The sequence below is a fragment of the Rhinatrema bivittatum genome, chromosome 9 (genome assembly GCF_901001135.1).
Source record: "Rhinatrema bivittatum chromosome 9, aRhiBiv1.1, whole genome shotgun sequence".
NCBI classification, from domain to species: domain Eukaryota; kingdom Metazoa; phylum Chordata; class Amphibia; order Gymnophiona; family Rhinatrematidae; genus Rhinatrema; species Rhinatrema bivittatum.
In genome coordinates, this window is record NC_042623.1 from 88,918,684 (window position 1) to 88,936,961 (window position 18,278).

Here is an 18,278-nt window from a genome sequence, read left to right on the forward strand (position 1 = left end):
CTATGCAACGGGACAAAACCAGGACTGGATCAGTCTATTCGATTGATTGGGATAAGCTGGCAACCCTAACAAGGATGCATTTTAAAGGAAGACAGACATGGAATAGTATAAGTGGTATGGCTGTAATTTTGTAATGTATGGGTACCTATAAGCCTTATGTTCTGGTAGAAAAGGGAATCTTCTAGCAATGCGAGGTTCAAGGAGAGTTAGGAGGATCAGTAGCCCAGGATTATAAAGGTGACTTGAGGAAGCATCAGTGAGGGAGTGTGAGAGTGAGTGTTTCCTGGCTGTTGGATTGTTTGGAGCTGATCCAAGAGAGTCACTATCCCCAGGACACTGGGTTTGGGAGCTCATCTAGGAGGCAGTCTTCACCATCAAGGTGTTTTGAGAAATATTTTTCTAAATTGTGAGAAGTGGATTCCTAAGTTTTGAGAGGAATCTTGGGGAGAACAACTGTTCAGGAGCCTGGGGAAGTCCTAGTTTTCTTAGATTGATTTCTTCGAGGATGATGAGGATTTGTCATGCTATCTACTAACTTAAGAAAAACTGACTTTTTTTTTATTTTTCTACATTTTGTATCATTCAGACTTATTTTTTGTTTCTTCCAGTAAACTCCTTTGTTCTGGAACATAAATTTCAGGGTGGACAGCATAATTCTTTTCTTGAACAGAGCAACCCTCTTTGAGGTCCTGCAGGAGAATTCCTGCACCCATCTCACAGAACTCGAGTATTCCTCCACCCTGAGTGATCCAATGTTCATCAGGACTGGGAATGTAGCCCCCTTCCCCTAGGTGGTGGTGGGGTTACTATAACACAACCAAAAAGACATTCACTATGAATTTATGCCTTAAACTATCAAAGGTTCATTGTTTAAAGATGATGGACTCTCATATGAATTGGCCACAGATATGGGTTGTCTGGTACTGCCAGAGTATAAATGTAGGCCCCCAACTACTCTTTTTAAAGATCTTCATGCAAATAAAAACAAGATTCAAGATACTTTCCTGTTGTTTCATCAATTTTCAATTTTCCATGTAGCTCAAATCAAGACCTTTATGCTCACCATTTATTTGCATGAAAAACTTGTTTGTTGACCTTTATTTCTACATATTCAAGAAGACTAACATGGCAACCATTCTATGTTATACTAGGGATGAGCAAACAATATGGAATAAATCCAAAAGCTCCCAGAGCCAGGGGTGTTTAGATAATTTGATTCAAGTTGAGGCAGGCCATGAATGGAACTGGCAAAATCTGGAACATTCACCTGGTTTAGATTTTTTGATGTATTACATTTCTAAATATTCACACAAATCCAAGCCACAATAAATGCCTAGATTTTTGAATAAAAATCAGTCACAGTTGACAATGTTTGAGGCTACTTTTCAATTATTTTAGTATATTTAAGTTGAATATTCACAGATCTGAACCTGAATTTGAATTGGGTTAGAGGAGGTTCACGCACCCCCATACTTCTACAGTTCTTAAAACTTACTATAAATCCAAAACTAAATATTACGTAGCCATGTGGAAACATTTCCTAACAATTTTACTTTGATGTCCCTTAGTCTAATAGTTTATCTCTAGTGGCATATAAAAAGTAAACAAGAATATTTTGAAAAGCATTTAAGTACAGTGAACAGAAAAATATTTCTTATAATAAAATAATATTAAATAATATCTACGCTCATCTTTATTTAGAAAGGAGAAGCCCTTCGGGCTAATGTTTGAATTTCTGAAAAAGTTAAAAAAAAAAAAAAGCCTGATGCATGCATGAGGCAATTTAAAAAGCAGTAGCATAATATCTGTCTGAGATTTTCAAAGGCTAGGATGATAGCAGGTCTTGGCACAGGCTTTCTCTTGGACATGAGAAATGACAGCAATTACAAATACTGTGGTTTTATATCCTTAACTAACTCTAAATCATATTACTCCATAATCCTTCAAATAACCCCTTTAAGTAAAATACATCTATTCACCTCTAACCACATGCATAGAGCTATCATAATGAATTAATGCACTTTCTACAACAAGAGAAAACTGATCCTTAGCAGTGGGCTTTAAATATGATTTCCTTTCTTTTACAGCGGGGAAGACTGGGACAGCGGCCATTAGGCTCTGTCCTGGGGAAGCGTGCGCCGGCAGCTGGCCAGCACGTGGAAGTTACTCCTGCTCAGAAGTAGCAGTAAGTTATAAAACAAAAAAATTGTGGCTAGCTAGGTAGGGGTTAGGGGTCAGTGAGGAGTTCCCTCCCAGTCCTTAATTTGAGCAGACTGAAGGGGAACTGAGAAAGGCTTCCTTGTATTGCCGTGTGTATTTTTTTAAATGTCCCCTGTTGGGTGCGTGACACGACACCCGCCCACACATGCTCGCACCGATATTAAAATTGGCGCCTCCTTGTGTACACGCTGGGAACCACGCGCACATGGACGCACATGTGCGTTTTTGAAAATCGACCCCTTAGTTTTAACTGCCATAAACTGTTGTGGTTTAAATGTTTTCCTCTAAGCTGATATATTTATTTTCAGCCTAAGCAGATTGCTATACTTATGTGGAAGTATTTACCATTAATTTAATTTCTTTTATTAAACTTATTTATTATACTATGATTTTGGCCCCAAGATACATTACCTAATGGTACCTGAAATCAAGTAGGAAAACTTGCTACTTACTGAAAATAAACTATTTTTATCAAGATGCTCTTGATTTTTGTCTAGAAGACATAAGGAAAGTGAAATAAAGGCAACCTTAAAATAAAAAGGATTTCAGCCTTGTTTTGAATTTTAAGTGCGGCTTTTTGCTGGAGTTCCTGGAAACTCGGGGACTAGAGAAGAGTTATGTGTACCAAGGAGAGGCTGGGAGATATAGTAAATCTCAAACTGCCTTAGATGAAAACTTAAGAACTGCCATGCAGTGCCAGACCAGTGGCACAAAAGTGGCCAATCCAGGTCTCTTGGAAGAATCTCAGTCGGAAGATCATTTCCCTGTTCATTCCCAGACACAGCAGGTGGCAATCCCCAAGCCTCTTAGCTAATAATTGGTAATGGATCTGTCCTCCAGAAGCTTGTCCAAACCTTTTTAAAAAAACCATTTATACTATTAACCTTTACCACGACAACAGGGTACCAACAGTTAGAAAATTACAAATATACAAAATAGTACAAACCCTAACTTGTAACTAAGAAAAAAAAGGTGATAATTATTGTATACTGATAATCAGGTTCAAGTGCATGAGAAAAGAATATGCCTGTGCAGCAAGTTAATGTCTGTCAATACTACAATTACACATTAACATAGTATATGCTGGCAGAAAAAGACCAACTGATCCCTCCAGTCTGTTCAGTTGTTTCTATTCACTCTGCTAAGGATACATCAGTTACCAGCCATATAACGCCACAACTTGTAAGAGATCTTATTCAAGATAGGTTTTCTCATCTTACTCCTTTTGGCGCCATCCTCTTGCACAGATGAGCATACTGGATCCCTATTTGGTTTACACCTAGCACCCATCCCTTTCCATGTCCAACCACAAAGCTCGAAATAATCTAAATGGCTGCCAGTACTATTGCTGTCATTTCCAACATTTGTTCTTTAGTAGGCACAGGCTGAGTACCCAGTTGTTGTGATTTATATGTAGAATCTGCTATGAAAATCTATAAAAGTGAATTTTTCAGTTGATCTTGTATATCAAATAAATGCTTGAGCCTCATGTTATCTTTCAGTTCCTACACTGATTATTTTCAGACATTCCCCACTCAATATTTTTTTAAATCAAAGAACAGAATGAGAACAAGGTCTGTGGGATAGAGTGTCTTACCGATATGCTACTCTAGTATTGCTTACGGCCCAGGAAAGGACCACTAACATAAAGGAACAAATGCATTCCCTAACATTGAATTTATGGGGTTTGTGTCTTCTCTTTGCAGGAGAGATGCCCCAGCTGCCAGGGAGTGCTTCCAGCTGTTTGGGAACAATGGAATTTGCACAGTTTTGTTCTTACCTGTTAAGATCCTGAACACAGAATTACCTTTTCTAGCTGTGTGGTCAGCAGATTGACATAAGGCCTCTCGGTCATTATTTCAAATGCAGACCCAGGTCAACAATGACCAAAAATGGCTACCATCTATTAGAGCACGTGAAGTGAACTAGTATGTAAACTAGCACTACTTATAACAATAACAGTAGGCTCAGAACATGGGATCGACATTTCCCAGTTTACATGGAAAAGCTGTGCCAATGCAGAAGTAAACACATGCCAAGTCTTCAAGTATGTGCTGCCAGGATCAAATGGGTATTGAAAAAGTAGTGATAAACAAGTGCTTTGCTGCAATACACAAAAGTTTATTTTTAAGATTTGTTTTCTTTCCTTGAAGGCAAAATATAATAGAACCAAACATCAATTTAATTTTGTACAAAAAAAAAAGTCTGTATATGAGAATGGACAATCCATGGAGTCTCAGAATTTTCCCTTTTTTTTATCATGCTTTCTTGCGGTCAACAGAAGGTTGGCACGTAAGCTATCATGGCATTCAGTGCTGTTGTAGGCCTCCTCAGATCCTTGTTAGCTGGTGCCAGAGACTGGAGGGGAGGATGCTTTCTACCTTCTCCATCACAAAATTTAAAGGAGCAAAGAGAGTGCTGAGGAACTGTGAACAAACCAGACAAGACATGTCAAGAGAAAATTAACCATGCCAGAGAAATGCAGCTTAGTCTAAACTCTTATTATGCCATCAGATTCAGAGAATGCAATACTTTTTGAAATATTTCTGTAGTTTAACCTTTATAGCTCTTGTTTAAAGACTTGTTCAGATCAGTCTGCTATTTATGAAGGCTGCTATCATGCTACCTGTAAATATTGGCCATTGCAATAAGCACATTACAATCAGTAGAAGAACATTTCGTTTGTCGGGTTTTTCTTTCGTTAGGGCTGGGTACATGGTGGTGTCAAAAATGGCCAGTTTCATAGTCTGTTGATGGGAGCGCTAGTCTTGTTTGGCAGCAGGGGCAGTGATGTCATCGGTGTGAGGAAACTCGTGCACGTTCGTGGGGGGGCTGGCAGAAGCAGCAAGCAGGGAGCTTGGGTGCATTTTGGCCTGACATGAAATACGAAAGGGAGCTCGGGAACCAATTTAAATCGAAGAGGAGGACAGTTTTCAGTGGCAGCAGTGAGTTTTGACAGGGGGGGGGGTGGGCTGGCTGCAATTAAAGTGAGGTGGTTATTTTGACATGCTAACTGGAAAAGAAACAAACAAACAAAAAAATCCATCATCTTATAATTGGACCAATACAGCAGTGTTATCCCAGTCATGAAACTGACTCTCAGAAGGATGCTAGGCCCATCATTCCCTATGGGAAACATGAGCATTTCTGGTGGTTATAGAACTTCAGCGAAATCACCAACCCCTGCTCATGCTGCGTCTGATGCCCATTTATGATTACTTGCTCTGTGTGAGTGCTCGCTGCTACCGGCAATGCTGCACACTTCTATGGGAAACCATTCTTTAAACAGAAAAGAACCTGTTGTTCTTTCCCAGTGACTTATCTTCCTCTAGGATTCATGTGGAGAAAATTCAAAGCAGAGAAAAGAAGAGTTGAAGGGTAGGGCCCAATCTTATGTGCTCTTTTGAAATTCTACTTATAAAGCCTCCTCCTGGGTGAATGCTGCTACTTAGCATTGAGAAATAACTGAAGAAAAGTCAAATTAGTGGTTAGAAAGAGATTCCTCCAATAAATATTTTAGTTTATTTCTCTTTGTACATATAGGGAGTAATTTTCAAAGAAGTTACACACGTAAATGTAATATACTGTCATAGCAATTTTCAAAAGCCCATTTACACACTTAAAATGCACTTATACATGTAAAACCTATTGACAATTCAATAGCATATATTTCTGAAGCCCATTTATGCATACGAAAAGGTCAATTTTAACAGCCCGACATGCGCACAAGTTGGGCTTACATGCGCTGCCAGATTTTAAAAGCTGCCCAGATGCGCACGTATCTCCCGCTGCGCAAACATCTCACTCAGTTTCAAAAGGGGGCATGGTCTGGGCGGGGCATGGGGATTCCTGGGCGGGGCGTGGGGGGTTCCTGGGCGGGGCCAAGAGATGTGCACATAAATACTTATGTGCCTGGGCGCACACACAGGTCCGGTGCTGTGTAAATTTATTTCTGTTATGGAGGAGGTGTAACTTAAAAAAATAAAACAAGCTATCCCTTTCTTATGGGTTTAAAGGTCTTGGGTAACTGGGGGGGGGGAGGTGCAGGCTATTAAACCAGGGGGATTTGGAGGACCTAGCTCTTACATGGGTGAGCTAGTGGATGAATTTGTGAAATTGGCAATGCCCTAATTTACGCGGTAGAATTGGGATTTATGCGTCCAGGTGTACATCCATTTAAAATTTGATGCACATCTGCATGCTTCCAGTGTAATTTATAACTTGCGCCCATATGTTCGTGTCTATCATAAAATAGCGCGCGCCCATTTGAAAATTACTGTCAAGGTGCATTTATGCATGTATGACCCAGTTTTAAGTGTGTAAAACTTTTTGAAAAATACCTCCCCTACCTTCTAGTTTTATGAAGGACATAATTCATAGAAGACTGACAGTAAAAATCTTTTGAGATGGTGTGAGGTTAGAATAGCTGGTAGTGTGGGGTTCAGTTTTTTTGGGGGGGTGGTTTATTGGGAAGAGAAAGGGTTGAGGTGATTTTTAGATTTGTTACTTAGTGTAAGAACTGTTACTTTGTGATTTTATTATGCTGCACACTATGTAGGGTGGTTTCTGGTTCTGCAGGTACATAAGAAATACATTGAATGGAAACTAGCATTGCAAATATCACCACTGAACCCACTCCAGAGGAGTCCCATAGAAATGAAAAGTAGTAGAGGAGCTACCTTTCAACGCGGTGCACTAGAGATATGAGCTTTCACCATAATTGGCTTTTTTTCCATATTTGGTAAATTAAATCTTTTATTTCCCTCTTTAAAAATTTTTTAACAGATCTCAAATAGATATAAAGGTGAATTTTAAAAGCCTGACGGGTGCATCGATTAGGGGATGCGCAAATATGTCAGGCCGGTGTGTGCCGAGCGGCTATTTTATAACATGCATGCACATACGCGCGTATATTATAAAATGGCCACTTACCTGGGTGTGGGCCGATGAATGTGTGCACATTTGCGCCTGTTTAAAAGTTACCGACATTGCATGCAGCCTTTTAACCTGTGGTTGGTATGTGAAGATCAAAGCATCTGTGTTTCTTTGTACAAGATTATCTACAATTGAGATAAGGAGTTTATCTAGACAGGAGAACACTCTGGGGCCGATGCAATACAGTGCGCTCAGCCGAGTGCACTGTATAACCCGCAGTTGGACGCGGGTTGTAGAGGTGCTAACTGCACCTCTACAATGCGCGTCCAACTACGGAGTGAATCTAATAGCGCTCATCACTGCTCTCTACATTAATGGTGGGGGTGGAAGGGAAATAGAACCAAAGAGCTAAGAGAAACAGATAAGTATGAGAAAAAATGTGTGAAGCTTGCTGGGCAGACTGGATGGGCCGTTTGGTCTTCTTCTGCCGTCATTTCTATGTTTCTATGTTTCTAAATGCATATGAATGAGGCTAATAGGCATTTACTCCTGATGAAAAAAAAAATGTGTGTCTAGGATGCACATTTAGCAATCAGAGATTAACTCCTGCCTGGAGCAGGCGTTAATAGCTGAGCGCTCTTAAAACTAATACAGAAAAGCAGAAAAAAATGCTTTTCTGTACTGCTTCCTACTTAATATCGTTGCAATATTAAGTAGGAGGAAAAACAAAACTAAATAAAGTTTAAAAAAAAAAAGTAAAAAAAAAAAATACCAGGTGCAGGAAACTGACAAGTGTCCATTTCCTGAACCCCTGGCTGTGCAGTGTTTAGGAAACCGATGCTGATAAACTTCGCATCGGTTTTCCTAACTGGCGGGTGGCCTGGAGGCGCATTAAGAAAGCTTTCTGTGCATATTTATTGCATCAGCCCCTCTGTTTTTGAGAAATAGCATGGTGTGATCCCGGTCCATATAAACATGAAGCTGATCTTCACTGAGCTCAGGGGTCCAGTTCAGCCCATATTGACTGCATATTCAGGTCTGCTTGCCAGGAAAGGCTGAATCTGCTGAACAAACTGGTTCAGCCTTTCCCTATGACAAGCCTGCTGATGCTGAAAGCTTTGAGTCAGAAATTTGCATATCTTCCCACTGAAATAGAATGAGGGATAAAACCTTTTTTATTTAAAAAGGACTAATTTGTTCAGTAGTTTTATTCAGCTTCCCTTCCATGACTTTATTATTATTATTCATTTTGCAGCACATTTACATAAATTTATCCTTCATCCTCCTCTACCGTTCAATCCCCTCCTTAAAATTCCCCCCGGTTATATCAACTTCTTTGCTGCTAGGAGCTGGAGTTATGCTTTGAATCCTGCAGTTCAAAAGGGCAAGCTGGGTTCCAGGAAGAGAAGGGGAGGATGCGGCATGAGGTGGGTTTGGGATGTTGAGGGCATCATTGTGGGGAGAGTGGAAGATGGAGTGGAGAGTGGTGTGCGCACTGGACCTAGCTCCCATGATTGCGTGGCAAGGGGCAGATTTTGCAGTCTGTGGCATGGCGTTGTGGGCAACCAGGACCATGGTGATGAAAAGTATGCAGTGAGACACTGTGGCTGATGTGAATTTTATACCCATCATCTTCTGCAAGGCTATTTAGACAGCAGGATCTGTGCCCTCCCTGATGTCACACGATTCAGGTCAAACTGAAAGGAAGATGCCTCGGCCCTTTATAAATCTCTGGTCTTTGTCTTTCAAACCAAGACTTTGAATTAATAAGACAGATGAAATGATGTGGTCAGGGGTGTAAGGTCTTTGAAAGAGCTAATTCTATTTCAGCTACAACATTTTCTTTGACTTAAATGTTGTTTTCATTTGATCTGCCTTGCAGAGAAACCAATCATTTTTATTTTCACAGAAAGGTAGTCTTGGAAAGCTCTAATGAGCTTCGGCATTCTCTTCTTGTCTTTATACATGATAATACAATTTCTGCATAAAAGAAAAAAATTGCAATGCACTGAAGAAAATACTTCTGAAATATCCAAGCAGTTCCAGCTCAATTGTAAATGCTGAGATCAGACGTATGCTGCCACTGCATCAGTGGATAGGAGAAAGCATGTAATGATTCTGAAGAGAGATTGGTGTTAAGTGGAGTGCCACAGGGATCAGTGTTGGGACCGGTTCTGTTCAATATCTTTGGGCGCAACATTGCAGAAGGGATGGAAGATGAAGTTTGTCTATTTGCGGATGATGCTAAGATCTGCAACAGAGTGGACATGCCTGAAGTGATTTAAGAAAACTTGAAGAGTGGTCAAAGATTTGGCAGCTGGGATTCAATGCCAAAAAGGGCAGAGCTGAATGTGATGGGGGGGGGGGGTGAAAGACAAAGGTGCATGGACCAAAATAGGGATGATAGTGTCTGATGATTTCAAGATGGCGAAGCAATGTGACAAGGCGATAACTAAAACCAGAAGAATGCTGGGCTGCATAGGGAGAGGAATAACCAGTAAGAAAAAGGAAGTGATAATGCCCTTGTACAGCCCCTTGGTGAAGCCTCGCCAGAAGTATTGTTTTTAGTTCTGAAGCCCATATCTCAAAAAGGCTAGAGACAGGATGGAGGCAGTCCAGAGAATGGCAACCAAAATGGTGTGGGGCCTGTATCGAAAGACCCATGAAGATTAGGCTGAAGGATCTGAATATGTATACCCTGCAAGAGAGGAGGTGCAGGGGAGATATGATACAGACTTTAAGATATCTAAACGGTTTTAATGATGCACAAACTTCAAACCTTTTCCATTAGAAAGAAACCAATAAAGGAAGGGGTTATGAAATGAAACTTCAGGGGGAGCAACTCAGAACCAATGTCAGGAAATATTTCTTCATGGAGAGAGTGGTGGATGCCTGGAATACCATTCCAAAGTTGGTGGTGAACACGAAAACAGTCAAAAAATTCAAAGGGGCATGGAATAAACACTGTGGATCTCTAAAGGCTAGAGGACAGAAATGAGAAAAACATGCAGGGGGGCAACTTGCTGGTGCGGCAGTTACTATCCTTAGCAGAAGGCATGGAGATTACTACCCTTAACCAATATGCCTTGATGCTTTTAATTCAATTGCAACACTGTTTCCCACTTAGATGGCAGTGGAGAAAAGAGGAATTGAATTTAGATTATAACCAAGGGCCTTGACTGGGACTGATACACAGACATAAGGGGAAAAGCACAGGACTGCTTCTATGGCCAAGTCCATAAGCAATGCATGTCAAGAGCACTGTCTGAATTTTCAAGAAAACTCATCACTCAGTAAAAAAAATGTTGCTAGCTGAAATGTTTATGGGTTATCATAAGGCTTGTAGATACTTGCACAGAGCCGCAGTTACTACCCCTAAGAGAAACACGACAGACCATTTGGTCCTTTTCTGTCATCATTTCTATGTTTCTAAGTTTATTTATGTTTTAACTACCTTTCTGGAGGCATTTTGCTAGAGTGCCATGTCAAAAAAAGACACAGCTCTTTGGTATAATCACAAATCATTTGACTTATTGGTTGAATGAAGAAGGCAGGCCCCATCAACCACAGCAGGAATTGCACAGCTCAGCACACACCAACATATTTGTGACAAGAAATTCAGCATGGGGCTTTACAGCACCTGCTCGCTCAGAGGCCATGTGGTAGCCTCGCCCTTCGTCCTGCATGTGATTTCTGTTACCATGGAAACCCCTGTGAAAGGGCCTTGTACTGGTCCTTGGCGAGGCCTCACCTCACCTGGAGTACTGTATTCAGTTCTGGAGACCGTGTCTCAAAAGGGACAGAGACAGGATGGAGGCAATCTAGAGAAGGACGACCAAAATGGTGGGGTTCTCCATGAAATGACTTATGAGGAGAGGTTGAAGGACCAAAAGAGTAGATTTTAAAAGGTGCTCAGGTGCGTCCATGTGCGTGTGCTTCCCCGGCGCGCACACATTGGACATGCCGATTTTATAACATGTGTGCGCACATTTTTATAATCCGCATGTGCACGTGCGGGTGGCATACGCAGGGAGGGGGCTAATTTTGTAAATGTATATGCGGCGACGAGATTGGGCCTCTCCCAGTTCCCTCCTAGTCCACTCCAATTAAGCAGCGGACTGGGAAGAAACTTTTCAACCCCCTAACTGACCTTCCTCCCTCTTCCCCTCTCCCCCCCCCCTCATCCCTATCCTATCTAACCCCAAATTTTTTATTTTACCTTTTGTTCCTCTTCAGAAGCAGTAGCAACTTGCACGCGCCGGCAGGCTGCCGGCACGCGCTTCTCTGGCACAGTGGCAAATGGTCGCTGTACCGGCCGCCTCCAGCCCCGCCCCTTGGACCACCCCTTTCTCTGGGCTCGGCACTTCTGCACGTAACAGGGGTTACGCGCATGGCCAGCCCTTTTGAAAATGTGCGTGGTGCGCGCAAGGCCCAGCCATGCACATAACCATTTTAAAATTTGGCCATAGATATGTAAACCCTGGAAGAGAGGAGGTGCAGGGGAGATATGATAGAGGCCTTCAGATACATGAAAGGTTTTAATGATGCACAATCGACAAACCTTTTCCATTGGAAAGAAATCAGTAGAACTAGGGGGTCATGAACTGAAACTCCAGGGGGGACAACTCCGAACCAACATCAGGAATTTCTTCACAAAGAGGGAGGTGGATGCCTGGAATGCCTTCCAGAAGACGTGGTGAAATAAAAAACAGTGAACGAATTCAAAGGGGCATGGGATAAACACTGTAGATCCCTAAAGGCTACAGGACAATGAAGAAAAGAGTGCATGGGGTAACTTGCTGGTGTGGTGGTTACTACCCTTAACCAATAAACCTTCTTACTGTTGATGCAAATCCATCATTCCTCTCTGCTTCAATGGCAGGGGGAAAAGAGGAAAAGGGGAATTGAATTCAGACAGCAACCAACAGCGACCCCGATTTTTATGATTTGGAGAAACAAATAAGCATGGGGGGTAACTTGCTGATGTGGCTGTTACTACCCTTAACCAATAAGCCTGATACTTTTAATGCGACTCCAACATTGCTCTCTGCATCAATGGCAAGAGGTAATGGGGAATTGAATTCAGACAGCAACTAACATGGCCTTTGACTTTTATGATCTGGGAAACTGATAATATGGAGGTAACCTGCACGACGCAGCAGATACTACCATAAGCTTGCTGGGTAGAGTGGATGGACCATTTGGTCCTTTTCTGCTGTCATTTCTCTGTTTCTATGTTTAAACCCAGTTATGCTAAATGCCTTGTCCACATTCTCCAATAACAATTTCTATAGCTTGATTGTGCACTGAAAGTAAAAATAGTTTATCCAATTTGCTTTAAATGTGTTACCCGTTAGTTTTAAGGAGTGTCTCCTAGTCCTTGTACTGTTTTGAATGGTAAATAATTGTTCCCTATTTGCCTGTTTCACTCACTCATGATTTTATAAATCTCTTTCTGCTCATTTGTCTCTTCTCCAAGCTGAAGAACCCTACCCTATTTAGCCTTTCTTCATAAAGAAGCCATTCCATCCCCTTTATCATTTTTTTCTTTCTCTGTACTTTTTTTAAGTTCCGCTATATATATTTTTTTTAGATGGGGGCAATCAGAACTGCACACAATAATTCAAGCTGCAAATGCACCATGAATTGATACACAGGCATTATGATATTCTCCGTTTTATTTAACATTCCTTTCCAAATAATTCCATAAGATTCCATTCGCTTTTTTGACCACCGCTACACCCTGAATATTAATTTTTACCCATCAAAAGTATACTCTTAATTTAATTGTTATATACATTTGTTATATTAGTGTTTCAAGAAAAACCAATACAAGATGAAAAGGGTATCCAGTGGTTTGTAAGTCGACTGATTATATTTATACTGGCCTGACTGCACACCGGAGGCACATCTCTCATTACTCTTCTTGGGCATGACACAAATTACCCTCTTCTCTAGACAACACAATTGGAAGTCTGGGCCAAAGTACTTTTCTGGTTCACTGAATGAAGGTCACTGTGTGCCTTTCTGTACAGACACCCTATTCTCTCACAGCTCAGACATGTTAATAGCCAGCTGCTGCCCAAGGTAGAAGCAGCAACAGCAGCATATCTCAAGCAAAGTCTCCATATTGATTAACATGTTAAACAGTATTATCATACTGTGTAATAGCGAGTCTCGCTCAAGATACAGGCCTCATGGGAAAGGGATACACTGAAGTAGAAGAACTGGTCTGAATAAGGAAATGGATAAAGCACATGTTACGATTCCATGGGATCTCCACTTGTGATTCTGACTCACTGGTCAGGAGTAAGCAGTGTAGGTTAGACAACTATACTTTCTTGCCACAAAAATTTCACTGGAGATTGTTGCAGTGGTCATTTACTGTGTGCATAGGGGTAGGTGACCCCTAGGTTCAGTGTGGCATTTTTGTTTTGGAGTTGGTAAAGAAGGATCCGATATTTTGTAGTCCCCCTCTATCTTATTCCTGTCTATCCTTACCCAGTAGTGGCTACAACCCTGTGCTGAGTAGGTTAGGATATGAGAAAACCTCATCTACTAACCCATATCCATTTATCAGGAAGTGGATCTTGGTGTTTAGAGTATGTTTGTGTTTGGCGATTTTATTTGGGAGAAAGTTTCTGTCTACCCTTCTTACCCATGAGAGAGGAGAGGGAAAGGAGGATTTTTTTGCTTTTTTGCATTCATTTTGGATTTTTCAGTCTTAAGGATCTCAGTAACTCCTAGGAAGAGGTTGGGAGAGAGAAAGAATGCCATATGGAGTAGAGAAGAGAAACCTGAGGCTCCCCACAGGAGTTTCTGCCATGGAGAAATAAGAAAGGAGAGGTTGGGACATTTTGGAGACAATCCTTGGACCACAGGAATTTGGAAAGGGAGATCTGCAAGAGATAGGAGAATCCATTCCATTTCATGCTAGGTAACATTTGGGGTACATTTTAAGACCTACACGTGGGCGTACATGTGCGTGCGCTACCCGACGCGCACACATTTTTGCCTGATTTTATAACTTGTGCGCGCAGGCGCACACAAGTTATAAAATCAGGGATCAGCGTGCGCAAGGGGGTGCACACTAGTGCACCTTGCACGCGTCAACGCCCACGGGCTTCCCCCATTCCCTTCCCCCTAACCTAACCTTCCCACCCCTTCCCCTAACCTTTCCCCCCCAGCCCTACTCTAACCCCCCAAAAAGTTTTATCTAAGCTTTTGCGCGTGCCAGCAGCCTGCCGGCACGCGATCCTCCGATACAACAGCAAATGGCCGCTCTGTCGGAGGCCTCTGGCCCCGCCCCAGACCACTCTGCCCCGCCCACGCCCCGCGACCGCCCCTTTTTGCAAGCCCCGGGACTTACACGCGTCCCGGGGCTTTACACGTGTCGCCGGGCCTTTTTAAAAAAGGCCCGGTGCACGTAATCCCCCTATGCGCATAGGGCTTTTTAAAATCCGGCCCTTTATATTCACCATCGGAAGAAAGGGTACAAACCCTCCTCCCAGGGAAGAAGCTAAATGATCACAAACATATATCAATGTGGATTTTATTTATTTGAAATGATTTTGGATGTAATAAGAAGAAAATGTACCTGCTACCAATTAATTATCCTTAAACAAGTTGAACCGTAAACTTTTATTTTGGAATACCCTACACGTGTCCAGCCAGGTTATTGGCCATTTCCAGTACAAGAGTTTGAGCATGTGCCTACAGGAAGAGAGATTCACACTATGCCTTTGTCCTGAAGATCTAATCTGCTCCTCCACTTCAGAGAAACTACACCAGTGTTTAGTGAAACTTTGTGAGGACTAAGCCCTTGTACTGAATATGATCCCCTGCCTTCACAGCAACCACTGGAAAAGGAGCTATACATGGTAACATTGTTTTTATGTAATGTGTTTGTATAATATTTTATGTATGTTTATTGCTATCTATGTTGAACAAAACTGGAAAGCATGGAATTAATTGAGAGTAGTTAAGGGAAAGTTCCTATATCGTAATTCTTGAATGCATAAAATCAACTTAGAGATTTTATAGCTTGCAAGCCATATCTGGCCTATGGAATAAGTTGAGTCCCACTCTGTAGTGGCGACAGTATGTCACTTCCAGCAGGAAAACACCCCTTAGCTCCAGAAGGGACTCTGCCTTGCTGCAGACTCCTAGGAGGGACCCTCATTGGCCCCTAATCCAGTCAAGGCCATCAGTGTGGCCCTCAGGCTCAAATGTTATCCCATTTTTGGCTTAAACTGTAAGAAGGGAAAGTTAGTACAGGAAGGAGTCAGAATCTTCTGAATCTTCTGAATGTTATTCTTCCACACTACAGAAAAAATGAGGTTTGAAAGTGGTACCTACCCTACAGTTGTTCTCAATAAGCACTCCCTGAAGAGTTGAAATCTGAGCCTTCCATGGTTCATTTTAGGAAACTGTTAAAGGCACATTTGTTTACATGTGTTTTTAATACGAGTGGATTACATTTTATTTTACTTCAGGTTAGTTTTATATTGGTTTCCTTGTTTGACTGAATAGGCCCACTTTTCTGCATTATAGGCTAATACTATTGCGTATGTATGACTATTCATAAGACGTGCCAACTAGTTCTTATATAACTATTTTAAAAATTGGTATGTCCACGGTCCCACTCTTATGGTACATTGATGGAACATGGTCTGGTAGGTATAGGTGCTGGAGCAATAGTTTTATTTCTTATGGTTTTATTGACTTGTTTTGTGTTGTGTGCTTTGTTTTTCATTTGCATTGTGTATTAATTTATTTATTTATTTAACCAATTAATATTACGTTAATCTGTGAACCTTGGCAGATTACAATTCACATATATAGTCACAAAAATAACATGAAATAATATAACATGAGGATTAAAGCATTACAATGACGTTAAAAATTCAAACAAACTTCAAACACAACAATAATACAAATATGGACTACATAGCACAGGTGAGCTGAAAAAGGTGGGTTTTAATGAGGTTTCTAAAGCAGAGGAACATAACAACATAAGAAATTGCCATGCTGGGTCAGACTAAGAGTCCATCAAGCCCAGCATCCTGTTTGCAACAGAGGGCAAACCAGGCCACAAGAACCTGGCAATTACCCAAACACTAAGAAGATCCCATGCTACTGATGCAATTAATAGCAGTGGCTATTCCCTAAGTAAACTTGATTAATAGCCGTTAATGGACTTCTCCTCCAAGAACTTATCCAAACCTTTTCTGAACCAGCTACATTAACTGCACTAACCATATCCTCTGGCAACAAATTCCAGAGCTTTATTGTGCGTTGAGTGAAAAAACAATTTCTCCGATTAGTCTTAAATGTGCTACCTGCTAACTTCATGGAATGCCCCCTAGTCCTTCTATTATTTGAAAGAGTAAATAACTGATTCACATTTACCCGTTCTAGACCTCTCATGATTTTAAACACCTCTATCATATCCCCCCTCAGCCGTCTCTTCTCCAAGCTGAACAGCCCTAACCTCTTCAGCCTTTCCTCATAGGGGAGCTGTTCCATCCCCTTTATCATTTTCGTTGCCCATCTCTGTACCTTCTCCATCGCAACTATATCTTTTTTGAGATGCGACGACCAGAATTGTACGCAGTATTCAAGGTGCGGTCTCACCATGGAGCGATATAGAGGCATTATGACATTTTCTGTTTTATTAACTATTTCCTTCCTAATAATTCCTAACATTCTATTTGCTTTTTTGACTGCTGCAGCACACTGAGCCGACGATTTTAAAGTATTATCCACTATGATGCCTAGATCTTTCTCCTGGGTGGTAGCTCCTAATATGGAACCTAACATCGTGTTACTACAGCAAGGGTTATTTTTCCATATATGCAACACCTTGCGCTTGTCCACATTAAATTTCATCTGCCATTTGGATGCCCAATCTTTCAGTCTTGCAAGGTCCTCCTGTAATGTATCACAATCCGCTTGTGATTTAACTACTCCGAATAATTTTGTATCATCTGCAAATCTGATAACCTCACTCGTTGTATTCCTTTCCAGATCATTTATATATATATTGAAAAGCACCGGTCCAAGTACAGATCCCTGAGGCACTCCACTGTTTACCCTTTTCCACTGAGAAAATTGACCATTTAATCCTACTCTCTGTTTCCTGTCTTTTAATCAGTTTGTAATCCACGAAAGGACATCGCCTCCTATCCCATTACTTTTTAGTTTTCGTAGAAGCCTCTCATGAGGGATTTTGTCAAATGCCTTTGAAAATCCAAATACACTACACCTACCAGTTCACCTTTATCCACGTGTTTATTAACCCCTTCAAAAAAATGAAGCAGATTTGTTAGGCAAGACTTCCCTTGGGTAAATCTATGTTGACTGTGTTCCATTAAACCATATCTTTCTATATGCTCTACAATTTTGATCTTGAGAATAGTTTCCACTATTTTTCCCGGCACTGAAGTCAGGCTCACTGGTCTACAGTTACCCGGATCGCCCTTGGAGCCGTTTTTAAATATTGGGGTTACATTGGCCACCCTCCAGTCTTCAGGTACAATGGATGATTTTAATGATAGGTTACAAATTTTAACTAATAGATCAGAAATTTCATTTTTGTGTTCCTTCAGTACGCTAGTATGCATACCATCCGGTCCAGGTGATTTGCTACTCTTTAGTTTGTCAATCTGGCCTACTACATCTTCCAGGTTCACAGTGATTTTGTTCAGTTCGTCTGACTCATCACCCCTGAAAACCATCTCCGGAAATCTTCCTCTGCTCTAATCTCTTTGGAGAGGGAATTTTAAGTTCAGGGCTGCCAATTTTTAATATTCGTTCTCTGGACTCTGAAAGGCAGGCTACTTTAACAAAATTATTGCTGTGAAAATTGGAGAGTGCAATAGGGTAGATATGGCTGAATTGACTCTGACAGACAGGGAGAAGATTAACCATGGATAGCTTTAAAGATTAGTGTCAAAGGGCGTGTGATAATTCTGCAAACTGTGCTTAATGTGATTTGTGAATTTTTAATTCAGGGGTGGAGTTGGGTTTATGATGTCTCCTGACAGGCCTGTTTCCGTATGAGAGAGAGAGAGAGAGAGAGAGAGAGAGAGAGAGAGAGAGACTGACCATAGTACCTACTCCCTAGTCAGGTATTTGTATCCCTATGGGAGGCCCACCTAGTAACTCGAGGTGAGGGTTAA

The 18,278-nt window shown here is 41.3% G+C and overlaps 1 protein-coding gene across 11 annotated transcripts in view; it reads right to left on the reverse strand.

Annotated features, from left to right (window-relative positions):
- Nucleotides 1-4,320: 4,320 nt before the first annotated feature.
- Nucleotides 4,321-18,278, reverse strand: part of ST7 (suppression of tumorigenicity 7) — a 342,169-nt gene continuing 328,211 nt past the window's right edge. For all 11 annotated transcript variants that reach the window (XM_029614966.1, XM_029614960.1, XM_029614959.1 and 8 more), the window contains one exon: nucleotides 4,321-4,646. In XM_029614966.1, coding sequence (XP_029470826.1) covers nucleotides 4,551-4,646 — 96 coding nt within the window. In that variant the 3' untranslated portion in view covers nucleotides 4,321-4,550. The remainder of the gene's footprint in view (nucleotides 4,647-18,278) is intronic.